The sequence below is a fragment of the Melospiza georgiana genome, chromosome 1 (genome assembly GCF_028018845.1).
Source record: "Melospiza georgiana isolate bMelGeo1 chromosome 1, bMelGeo1.pri, whole genome shotgun sequence".
NCBI classification, from domain to species: domain Eukaryota; kingdom Metazoa; phylum Chordata; class Aves; order Passeriformes; family Passerellidae; genus Melospiza; species Melospiza georgiana.
The window spans coordinates 69,802,487-69,814,851 of record NC_080430.1 but is presented as its reverse complement, the minus strand read 5'-3'; the positions used below and the strand labels follow the sequence as shown (position 1 = coordinate 69,814,851).

At 40.9% G+C, this 12,365-nt stretch overlaps 1 protein-coding gene across 2 annotated transcripts in view; it reads right to left on the bottom strand.

The window, feature by feature from the left end:
- Positions 1-200: 200 nt before the first annotated feature.
- F13A1 (coagulation factor XIII A chain) overlaps positions 201-12,365 on the bottom strand; it is a 59,894-nt gene continuing 47,729 nt past the window's right edge. For both annotated transcript variants that reach the window (XM_058025163.1, XM_058025169.1), the window contains exons 13-15: positions 8,949-9,109; positions 6,015-6,151; positions 201-2,146 (exon numbers count right to left, since the gene is read on the bottom strand). In XM_058025163.1, coding sequence (XP_057881146.1) covers positions 2,002-2,146; positions 6,015-6,151; positions 8,949-9,109 — 443 coding nt within the window. In that variant the 3' untranslated portion in view covers positions 201-2,001. The remainder of the gene's footprint in view (positions 2,147-6,014; positions 6,152-8,948; positions 9,110-12,365) is intronic.

Sequence of the window (12,365 nt, the reverse complement as noted above, 5' to 3'; positions counted from 1 at the left end):
ACCAAAGGAAAACAGTTAAAATTAGCCTGTAATATAATTTTTCATTTAAATAAATATGAGTTTTTCTCCTTTGCACCAAAAAAGACACATGGCTCAGAAGTGTATTTTTTAATTTTTACAATGAAGATGCAGCAACTGGTGTCTACAGTGCTGCTGTGTAGAAGTAATTGATCAAGATGCACAACACAACACACCAGTGCAATCAGACACACTTTATTTTGAATTCTTATTACACTGTATTTATAAAATGCCTGGAATAGAAAGCAGGTTTATATGCAAGAGCACAAAATGGATTATTTTATTAGAAGATGTAGAGCTTGGTAAGACTGCTTAATTATCTAGCAGAGATTGTCACCTTGCACTGACAATATATTGTTCAGTCTCTTCTACCCCACAAGACTTTGACATGGCAAAGTTTCTGATGTGGTCACATAGGCTGTATAAAATGAAGGTGTGTCCATTCCTGAAGCGAAAGCCCCCAAAAATCTGGTTTTCCTGGATTCTGGGGTAGTCCCAGACTATATCAGGTGGTATGAATTTTTGCTTTGTTCCCACACTTTAGTAAAAAGAGCTGCATTTCTCTTCCCTCAAGACTTTCACAGCTGGTTACAGGTCTTGCAGAAGTACCATGGGCAATGTGCAGCGACAAGAGGAGCAGAAGGGAAGGAAGGCGTCTCCCTTGCTTTTCACTGAGACCACAAATGGCATGGCCATCCAGTAAAGCCCCAGGGTTTAATGAGAAATGTGTTCCTTTTAACTTTAGAAACTCAGCCAGCTCCCCTGTGCTGTTAATACCTGATCAGCTCCTACATACATACTGTGGCCAGAGGGGAGGAGTCGCTGGGGCTTGTGTAATTTTCTGACTCTCAGGATACATCTTTATTCCTTTCCCAGATGAGATTCTGTCCCTCTGTATTCCTGGGGTTACTCATGTAACAGGTCTTCATTCTGCTTTAGCTATGATTCTTGGGAACTTTCAGGCACTGTTTAATCTAAATTCATACCCATATTTGTAGTTTAAAGTCACCCCCAGCTCCAGTGCAGGACACTGGCTAGGCTGTGGCACTGGCAGGAGAAGAGCCTCAGGCTCCCTGCTCCACTCCTCTTTCCTTCACCCCATTTGCCAGCCTGGACTGCTCTGGGACAGCAAACACTCCTGACACACTCATGTGGGAGAAGGGTGTACAGGCTGGGTTCAGAAGAGAAAAAAAGGCAGAGAAACATGTCTTACGCAAGAGATATGACCAGAAAGTGCAGGTTTTGTGTGATAAACTCTGAGCAGAGGCAGAAAAACTCTGGATTTTCACCCAGCAAAGTAGAGGAACAGCACACCAACTAAATACAGGGTCTGATGAGGGTATGAAGTGAGTCTGTGTGAGTGCCTGCACACATGAGAGAGTAGGAAAAAAAGCACAGGGAAGTTGCAAGACAAAACAAGAGGCTGAGAATATTCTGGAGATAAAACATCTGGAGAGATGCTTCCAGCAAAGTGAGCTCTCCACTAACCAGAACATTATTAATTTGTAGGATAAAGCAGACCCTTTAAGCTAGAAATACCTGTTCCTATTGCAGCCCGAATGATCTACCATAACATTGTGTAATTCAGTCTAAGAATTTATAACACTGGGTTCTTTATTTTTTTCTTTCCCTTTTCAGTGAAATACCAGGCCTTAATTAAAACTAAAGTTCAGATTACTCTGGCGAATGGAGCTTTTCAAATTCCCTTGCAGCACTAATGCAAAAGACCATAAATACAAGTGAGCTACAGAAATAATATGACCTAGAATTGCCTTTAATTACATATAGCTAATTTTAAATCATTCAGCATCCAGGTGCTCTTTTATACTCTCCTCAGTCATACCAATTAGTTTGCTTTATCAATTTTTTTCAGCAGAAGGATGACCAAAATAACAATAAGCAGATTTATAACTCTCCATCAGCCACCTCTTACCATGATATTTTTAAATATAGCTAAATGATAGAAGAAGGCAGCACCTTGGTTCATGGTTTCTGAATCTGGACATTCAGCTCACCATACACATGCCTCAAAGCATCAGAATTCAGGCTTGCAATCAGCTTCCGTAAACCTGCTCGCATTGGGGTAAATTTTACCTCCCAGGTCAATGTAGAGTTCATCGGGATTCTCCTGAAGAAAAAAAAGAAAAATTTCAGTTTTGCAGTCAGTCCATGCTTTCAACCTGACACAAAACTGGAGAAACTGAAGGTAGATAAGTATAACATGTCTCAAATATTTTATGTTTCACTCATTCTCATAAACGTCATGTAAATTACTCTCTCCATCTTCTATTCCTCAGAACTGACCCTGCAAAAGCCTTTTCTAGCCTTTCCTCCAGGCTAATTTTAAATTTCCAAATTGAATCCATTTTCATCTGCCTCCTGTCACTTCCTCTCATGATCACCTTCAGAATGACCTTCTTTATATCTAAAATATATTTTTTCTACTTTATAATTCCATTTTTCCTGTTTATTATAGCCTATAGCCTGGTGGTGATTCCTTAAGCGGTGAGATAAGTCCAGGTGTACAGGCCATTGCTCTGCAAACCCTATGAGATGTTCAACCCCTCAGTCACTCCCACCCTGAACCACCCTGCCATCAGCAGATTGCCTCAGTGGCCCCTTCTGATGACTTCTTCATGTCCAAAAAGCAAGTTAAAATATTCTTGGGAGTTCTGCTGTTGTTGGTTACTCTTTTACATTATGTATGACTCCTGATAACTCATATGGAAAATAACGGCACTCTGCACTGTTTTTCATTTTCTTTTTTTTTTTTTTTTGCTAAAATTAAGATGCATGGACAGTCTCAGGTATTGGGTTTCTGTGTTTTCTCAGTGCTTTCACAAGGTTCTGTGTGCAGATTTTAAAGGCTGATATTTATTGATTGATTGATTGTGTTTGGTGGATGCTGGGATACAAGTGCTCCAAAGGAAGCAATGGAAAAAGCAGTATAGTGAGGACCTATTTATGAAAATGAATTATTTTTTCCTCAGCATTAAATAAGAGGGTTCTAAGTTCACTGCTCTTATCTCATATGGCTACAGCGTCCTGAAAACAACAGAACAAAGTGAGAGCAAAGCAAGCCTATTCTTCAGTCACTGTTTCAAATTCTCATCTGATAGGATTTGGTTCTCAGGTGTCATATCATATGCCAGGGTCAGGACAGAAATGTCTGCCCAGGCTCAGCACAAATTGCCATGAGACAAGAAACTTTAATTAGCTCTAAATTAGCTAGCCTGGAATCCTCCCACCTGAGTATTTGTTTCAGTGCAAGTCTGCCCCTGGTAAAATGAGGTATCCCAGCTCCTTTTTGCATACACTGATAGAGGTACCTTGGGGCAGGTACCTACTTTTAGGAAAAAAAAAAGCAAGTAGAGAAAGATCATATTTTTGATGTGAGCATATGCAGACTACTTCTAGCAAGTGTTTTCCCTCTTTTTATCTTTGATTTTAATGAGAGAGATTCTGTTCCCTATAGCTGGTTAGCTTGCATCTACCAGGTGCCCACTAAAATGGAATTATGATAAACCAATGAATTAAATTGCTGAAGAAAGTAAAATACCTTTTAGAGTTTATGGGAATTATCTGCAAGGGATTACTTCTTCACATTCCATCTGAATGGAAAGTGAAGAAGTAATTATAGAATTCTGCTGTGCAGACTTCTTGAGCAGTTGGGGGTCCAGATTCCCTAAGGATGAAGGTTTTTGGGCCACAGTTTCACAGTGCTCCAGTGAGAGAGGGGTAGCACTACCATCTTTGTTTTATAGTGAAATCATCTCACTGCATATATATGTGTGTTGTGTGTGTGCATGCGCAGGAAGACAAAGCTGTGCTGGGAAACCAAACCTGCATTTTCCTGTCTCTCTACTGTCCTGTTCCTAGAACAAGTTGCTTCTCACTACAGATGCTAATACTAGCTTAGCTCTGACATATAGAAACACCCAAAATTACTTACCTGCTAGTGTGAAAGTATGCTTGGCTATAATTGTTTTAGCACTATCCATCACTGCCTGTTTAATTCTCATTTGTCATGCAAAGACTATGCCCTGAGTAAGAATTGCTGCTGCCAAAGGCTTTTCCATAACTCATGCTCCTCAACTGTCTGAGGCTAATAGCTAAATATCAATGTCTTTATCTATATATAGACTTTATGAATGGTCAAGACTGAAGCCCTGCAGCCAGTACATTGCCAGAATAATGTTGTATCAGCTAGGTCACACATGATCAGTTTTTTGGAGCCACTCAAGTGATACAGAAAAACTACTTGAAAAGTACACAGAGGCCAAAAACCTTATCCCCACATAGAACAAAAAGCTCCATCCCCTATGTAACAGTCCCTGGTAAATAGGGAAGTGTTGAAAGGGTGGGGAAAGCCTAGAATGTGTTCAATTCTCTTTGCAAAAGGAGTAAGCCACCCTGATCTGATTTTCTTGGGAGAGAACTTAGTGATGAATGATTCTGCATAATATGCTGAGCCATCAACACACTGGAGCCATTTATCACTTTGAATGCATGGAGACAAATGTGATTATTATTTAAATAAACTACAACTGCCCCTTGCTCTGTCCTCCGTGTGTATCACCTGCATCCTACATTCATCTCAGAGAAGGTAAATCTTAAAATGACTAAGCTGATCCATTTCCATTTTCAATGTTGCCAAGGGCATTACTGAAAAGGGGAAAACATGGTGACTCTAAGGAAAATGACGTGTGTTCTGTGAGTCATTTTTCTCCCCTAACTCTTGTGCCTTTGATGCACCTGATAATTTCTGCATCCTTCAAGGTGAGGGCAGTCCCCAGCAGCTTTTGGATTGAAAAGGATGCAGAACAACAGGGGAGGCTGGCACAGCTGGGCAGCAATGAGGGCTATTGCCACAACTGGTGTAACTCTTGTGGACCATGCTGAGTCATGCTCAGCAGCACCTGTGACATACCTTGTCAACAAAGCAAACACAGTATGTTGCCCTTTCGTGGTTATTTTTCTATCAGCTCTACTCTGGAGATTGGGTTTGATCTTTTTATCTCTGTCCCAGGTGCAGTCAGGATCAGACCTCCCCTGCTGGCTGCAGAGGATGCTGACAATTTATGCAGCTGCTGAAGCACAAGGGAATTTCTCAAACTCCTTTTACACACACCTGGGGACCATCAGCTCAGGTAATGATAGATACTAAGCCCAGATAGATAGATGCTCATAGCCTCAAAATTTTCCAAGTTTCTTTGTTATATACCCTTGGCTAATGCTAAACTCATAACACCAAACTAAAACGGAAAGAGGATTTACAACTTGCTTAGCATAGGGGTATCATGGTATCAGTGTAAGGTGTGACTCTGAGAATAATGAAGGTGGCTTTCCTTTTCCTCAGATCTGGGAGTGGCCTGTGCTGGGAACATGCCTGTGTGCCAGGGCAGCCCTGTGCAGTGGAGCTACTGGGGGGAGCTGTGCGCTCACACACACGCCGCAGCTATGCCAGAAGGCTCTGCAAACAACACACATTTTGTGTCTTGACATGAGCTTGAAAAGATCATCTGAGGTACCTGAATGTCTTGTATAATCATGATTAACATGAGCAGAGAAAAGCCCTTTCCAAGAAACAGCACAGGACTCGATTTGCACATGCTGAGTGAGCGGCAGTAAACACTTCAAGTGCGGGATAAATCTTCCTCTCTGCAATAGCAGCTTGTAGGTGCTATTGTCAAGTGCTAAAAGTAATGTAATACAGTGAAAAAGTAAACTTGGGCTGCACTAGCAACTACTCACAAACGCTACCAATTCCTCCAGCCCTGGTACTGAGCAGATGAAATGCTCTCACAATCTCTCTGGATAGCCCAACTTCTACTGACTATGGAGACCTATAGCTCCCCTGTGTATTGGATTTTAAAGTACAGAGAGAGTGTTTGAATTAAATTACTCAGCACAGCATTAGTTAAGTGTCTCTTGTGAGCTTCCTACTGTGAGTAAGCAGGGGACAAACCCCCAGCTGGCTGTGCTTTCTTTCCTACCCGAACTGCTTTTTTATTGTTCTCAGCATGCCAGGTCCCTCGAGGCGGAGTGTGACGTTCTCCAGGGTTTGTTTCAGAGGATTGGTGAATTCCACAATCACAGACATTTCTTTACCAGCTACTAGTTCACCTTTGGTCTGCAAGACAAGGAAAGGACAATGCACCAGAAACTGATAATGACAGATACACAGTACTGGCAAGGCAGAAGAACAGAGCACACAGCAAAATTGCAGGAGGCAAAGAAAGCCTAGTGAGAAGAAAATTGTTGGATGGTACATTTTTCCACCCATTGTAATTTTCCCTCAAACCACGTGGCAGATCAAGAGGCTGGCCCTCATCTCCATAGAAAACTAGAAATCTGTATGTTCAGTTCTGGAGCTGAGGACCCAATTGAGGGTGAGTCCAGCTGATGGGGCCTCTCCCCAAGACTCTGCCCCCCTCCTCAGGCTCCCCACCAGCACTGAGGGGATCTGCTCAGGACATAAGCTCCAGAAGAGAAGGGCAGGTCTTTCTACCCTAAATTAGAAACACCAGGCTATGTGGTAACACCCTCAAAATTGTCATTTTCCCCTCGCTTTTGCATTTTCTACTCATGCCCTGAAGGGTTTTCAACCTTGCACATGTGCTCTATGGAGGCCTGAAGGCTAGCTTTCCTTCAAACCCTATGTAAGCAAAAGGGCAGTACATTTAGCATTGGAAAATAGTAAGCCTTCAAACAAATGTGTTTTTAAACAACAGCTACATGCATGGGGATTTGGGGTTCTTTATCCTTCTGGAAATTCAGCATTTCTCTCAGAAAATGTGAACTTATTTTGCTCAGGCAAGGGTTTTCAATTTATGGCTGGCAGATCTTCCAGCCCACTTCATGGTCCATCAACTGATTTAAAAGGTCTTGAGAAAGGTAACTAAGAAAATCAAGTACCTTGTCAATAAATTTAAAGTGGTACTTTAAGGAAGTATGACATTTGCAAAAAGCTACATAGACTCTGGTCTAAGGGATTACTCTGCGCCAAAAACCAATAAAATAACTGGAGAAAAGGAGGAAATACAACTAAGCTCTCAATGGCATTTGGCCACCTGAATACACAAAAGGACATCACTGGCATTTTCAGAAGTCTTGGCTCAATTAGAGATCCTATAACCTCTTAATTTCAACTGACCATTTGAGATCACTGGGTGTTAATCAAAATGATCCTGAAGTCCCAGACTTGCAGCTGAGACCATGATACGTATTTACCGGTCTTATTTTTGTAACCTGATCTCAAGGTTAGAATATGGTGTGATTTCCTCAACTGTTGAGTCTGAAAATCCCCTTAGACCAACAGACAAAGACCAAAGGTTCATCTGAAGACATAATGTGATATACATTTTTTCATTCTTGTGTCTGCCTCTCACATCAAGATATTTGGTCTGCCAATCACATCCACCAAGCAAACTTCACATATAAACTATCTCACAGATAAACTATCTCAAATTTCATTGAAAAGAAATAAATCAAAATTTCTTCTATCAATATCTGCTCACACACATGCGCACATACACACATACCCCTTAAAAATTCCAGCTTTTAAAATTTCAGTGTATTTTCATGCATCACAAAGAAACAGAAAAGAGAAAAACTTAGTTTTACTCAGAAACATGGGTTTTGGACAACAGTCTACTCTATATGCTAAAAATCCTTTCTTCAGACCAGCAGGGAGGATAAACTATTTTGAAGTTGAAAATCTGAGATGATGTAGAAGATGTTCGGTTTAGGTATTGAATGGAAAGAATTCTTTACTTTTAAAATTTGGTTATTGGAGACAGCTATTTGAAGTAGAGTTTGCTTGTCTTGTTTACCTCCTCTCTGGAACGCTTAGTACCGAAAATACAATTATCTGATCAGAGCATCATGGTATTTCTAATGACCATAAAACAGAGTAGATTTTTTGGACAACTTTGATGTAGTCTTGATCCATATTTCTAAAAAAGCTCTTTTTGCAGTTGCTACATAAATTATTGTATGGAAACCTGAGCATTAGTTCAAATAAATATATAGAGGGGGAAAAAGCTGGATTTCTTTCAAGGTCCTGAATTTTACAGAGCTGTATTCATACTTATATAAAGTTTCTTGAACATGTGTTCTGATTTCTTTTTTCTAGTATTAGGAAAAAAGCATATCCAAATTCCATCATTCAAAGCAGACGAAGGCTTGGTGCTTTTGAAATCAATGCAGTTCATTTGGATGCTCGGTTATGAATTGAGAAGTTTAAATCCCAGTTAAAGGGCTTGTTAAGTTAATCCCAGTTAGGTTAAAATGCCTTGTCTTTGCTATACAGCATATGCTCCTTGTAGTATCACAGGCATTACTCTTCTCCATTTTCATAGGTCTGCAGAAACACTCCAACTTTCGGGGAACACCACTGGCAGTACATTTAGAGTGGCAGCAAAGCACTGAGGTCCCAAGACATTGTCCTGAATCAGTGCTGCCCATTCAAGTTTGGAGAAACTTTCCATAGTACCTGTGGAAGCTTTCCCAGCAAAATCACTTCAATAGCAATGTTTTTCATTTTTCAGCAAGAGGCCCCTCTGCTGTGTTGCTTTAAACATAATAAACTTTTGAAGAATTTGAAGAGCTTGAGTGACTTGAGTGAGTAATCTCTCTTACCCTTTGAGTTGCTTCAGCTTTCTCAGATCTTTTCCCCTCTTTCTTCCATTGAGATTATTACAGCTCTTCACTACCAGTGCGTCTGTCAGCCTCTCTCTTCAGTGTAGGGACACTCAATACACTATATAATAATGTACCTGTACACCCTCAGACCCTCCAGCCAGCCACTGCTCTATAAGGTCCCTGTTAGATGCTCTAATGTGCATAAACACACATCCTCCTCCACCCCACAACCAATGCAACACCCTTGTAGAGAACACATCCCTTCCACCACAACCTTGAGCTACCTTGATCCGCAGGGTGGGAATTTCCAGCATTACCGCCTTCTGCACGGCCAGAATCTTCCCCGTCTCATTGATCCGCGCAGTCACAAAGAAATGAAAGGAGGCTTGCTCCAGCAAGTCGCGCATGTACTCGCTCGATTTGATCACAACGTCAAAAGAGCTGGCTGAGGGGAGACACAGCAAAGGAAAAAGGCATCTGAAGCCATCTGATCACTAACTGCTCCTCTCATCATGGCCAGTGCCAATTACATGAGTGCCTAGAAAAAAAGGTGGCTTTCCAGATAAAGAATGGCTTTGATTTTTTTTTTTCCTCAAACTAACTAAATTTCTTCACTACACCATTTCACCTCTAATTTTTCCCTCTTTCCATTTAGGCTGTGAGTTTCCAGGGGCAAAGTCTGGGTTTGTGCACAGCCCCTGCCCAGTACCCTCAGCATGGGCCAGGTCACTATTGAAGATTTCTAGGTGGTATCATAAAATTAATGAGCAGGAAAGCTGGAAATACGTATCTATTGGGCACAAAGGTCCAAACCAGCTTTTGAGTGTCATTCCTGTAAATGTTTGCTCTTTCAATTTACTCCTGTTCTTCTTTTGCCTCTCTTCTTGGCACAGGGATGCCACCAGAAGAGTAACTGGGGGATGTGAGCCCATGCAGGCTACCTGGGAGATCACCTGCTCTCCAGGACATGTCTGGTTATCTGCCTTTGCTCTACATTGGATTTGCCTGCAAAATTTAGCAAGAAGGTCTTCCTGTCACCAGCATGCCCTCCAGAGAGTTTTCACGTGCTCTCTGACAATAATTATCGGAGGGAACAAGTCCCTGTAGGCTAGACAGTTAAGAAGCAGGGAATCATTAATTTTAACTATATTGAACTGCAATTCCCAGGCCAACAATGGTGTGAGAATGTGATGCAGAGAATCAGACTTGCTAACTAACTGACCAGGCAAAACATATAGACCTGTAGCTCTTCTCTCTATAAACATTCATTATAACCCTAGTAAACACATCAAGATCTCCCATCTGTTACCTATGATGATTACTGTTATCTGTTATTTGTATTGTATTTGTGACATACACTGTAAACACTGGGATAACTGAACTCAGTTGGGTAAATGACATTTACCCCTTTTCGCTCTTTTGATCCGCTCACATCAAAACCAGTTCCTTGATTTGGTTTCAAAGCTATTCCCTTGGTGGCCACCTGACCTGGATTTACTACGCCAGTCTTAAAATTACTTGATGTGCTCCTGCTCCCTCCCTCTCACTCTTTATCTTATGTAAAAGAACTTCCCATAATACCCTTAACTGTAAATTATAAATCAGGCAAGGCATTTCTCATCTGAGAAGTAAATAAGTAAATAAATTTGTTACAAACCAGGAGAAATTTACTTTACAATGGAAGAAAAGGCAAACTTTTCTGTTTAAATTTAATCACTGCAGGAAAAAAAGAATATACTTCCATTGTCTTAGCACTGGTTGTGCGGATGAGTTGTCAGTACCACTTACTGCATCTGGGAAAGCCAAGGGAGACACAACACTGAGCTGCCTTATAGTTTTTCAAAAAAGTAGAGAAAACTAAATATAACTCAGTAGATCCGAGAGCACCTTTGAAGGCACTGGAAGGTTTAAGCTATTCAAATCCTCAAAGATGTTTTCAACCCACACAATTCCTTTAATCATTATTCTGAAAATAATTCATTCGTTTCCTGTTCGAAAACTGAGCTTGCCTCACACTTTCAGTATTTTGGACTGGAAGAATGTCTTTAATAAATCTGTTTAGCATTGTAATTTTTTTGTTACACACACACACATATATATATATATATATATATATATATATATGTATATATATTTATACACACACCCTTCTTGACCTGAACAAATCCTCCTTGGGTGCCTCAGAAGGTACTCTCCTGTTACATCCCTGACAGATTGTTCTCACACACTTGCAGATAATCACACTACCTTTCTTCACACTGCCCACCTGCTCAGACGTTATTCCTGATTTCACATGTACTTCTTTCCAAGGAAAAGGTGAAAGAATTCATGCTCGAATGTCATTTATCACCTCCAGAAATTGAGGAGTTTTTGTCCTGTTACAGAACAGGATGCCCCACAAGTTGATGCCTGTATGTCAGATATAAGCAAATCCCCAACTTGAAAAGTGGGAATAACTTTAGAAATGTCTCATTGTCCAGAAGCAGTGATGGGGACATACTCTTGATACACATACATAAAAATCCATGTTCTGGTCTTTCAGGTGCCTCTCCCCAGTCTGCATTCACTCACCATCCTCAATTCAGGGTTTCCAGCACTATTTCAAGAAGCTTTTTTTCTTAGCATTTACTTAAATTAGAAAAAAATAATTGTGATGCTCAGTGATGTTTAAAAATCTATTAATTTCATTTCTTGCAGAGAGGAGCCAGGTGATCCTCAAAGCACTGCAGAAGCTGTATTTTAGGTAGTAATACCCTACACAGACCTTTGATACAAAAGCAGACATAAATATGTCCTGAAACCATGCACAAATCACAGTCAGAAAATGTAGCAGACACTTCTCCTACAAGATGACCGAATTTTCCCTCATCAAAGAAGTGGCACAGAATTTAGACCAAGACTGTTGAAACTGATTTTTTTTTTTTGTTGCACCTATTCAAGTCTCCAAAATTTTGCAGTATTTCAGATTAGATATTTAGTAACTGATGTAAGTCACTATAAGCCCTCACACTGTGTTTTGATAGCATATATTGGAACAACCCAATGTCTATTTCCAGCCCCCCTGCAAATGATCCACAGAGGTAGAAAGAATTAGCAAGTAGCTCTCAGGGCTTTGTTACAGGCTGGAGGTAGAAGTTTTATTAACCTTCACAATTAGATCTTTATCAGTGGGCTTCTACTTTTTGCAGAATAATGAGCTCCAAACAAAATGTGCCGTTTCAGATGATGTTCAAAGTGAGGAAGAAAGCAGTGGAATTTTTTTGTGGCCTGATAGGAACTGTGGTTCCATGGAGACTTCTCACTGAGACAAAACTAGTCCTCTTGGAAGAAAGAGGGCTCACAGTGTCTCTTGAGCTGGGATGAGGTAGAGAAGACAGAAAACTCAGAGGTCAGCCAGGATTGCTGTGATCCAGCAGCAGACCCAGTTCAGGAGGCCCATTCTTTGGGCTCCCAAAGTCCTGCCACTCCTCCTGCACTGAGAAAGATTGATTTGCCCAGTAGCAGTGTCTAGAAGGCAAAGTCATGGCTTGCTGACTCTCTCAGCAGGGAACTCAAGTGAAGGATCCTCTACTTCATCTCTGTAAGAGCATGTGGTCATCACTTTTGCTGACCAAGGACACAGGCCTGTCAGGAGAACAAGTGATTGGCAGTCACTTTTGCTAGAGCCTGCTAGGTAGCACTTGGAAGTACAGCTGGTCCTA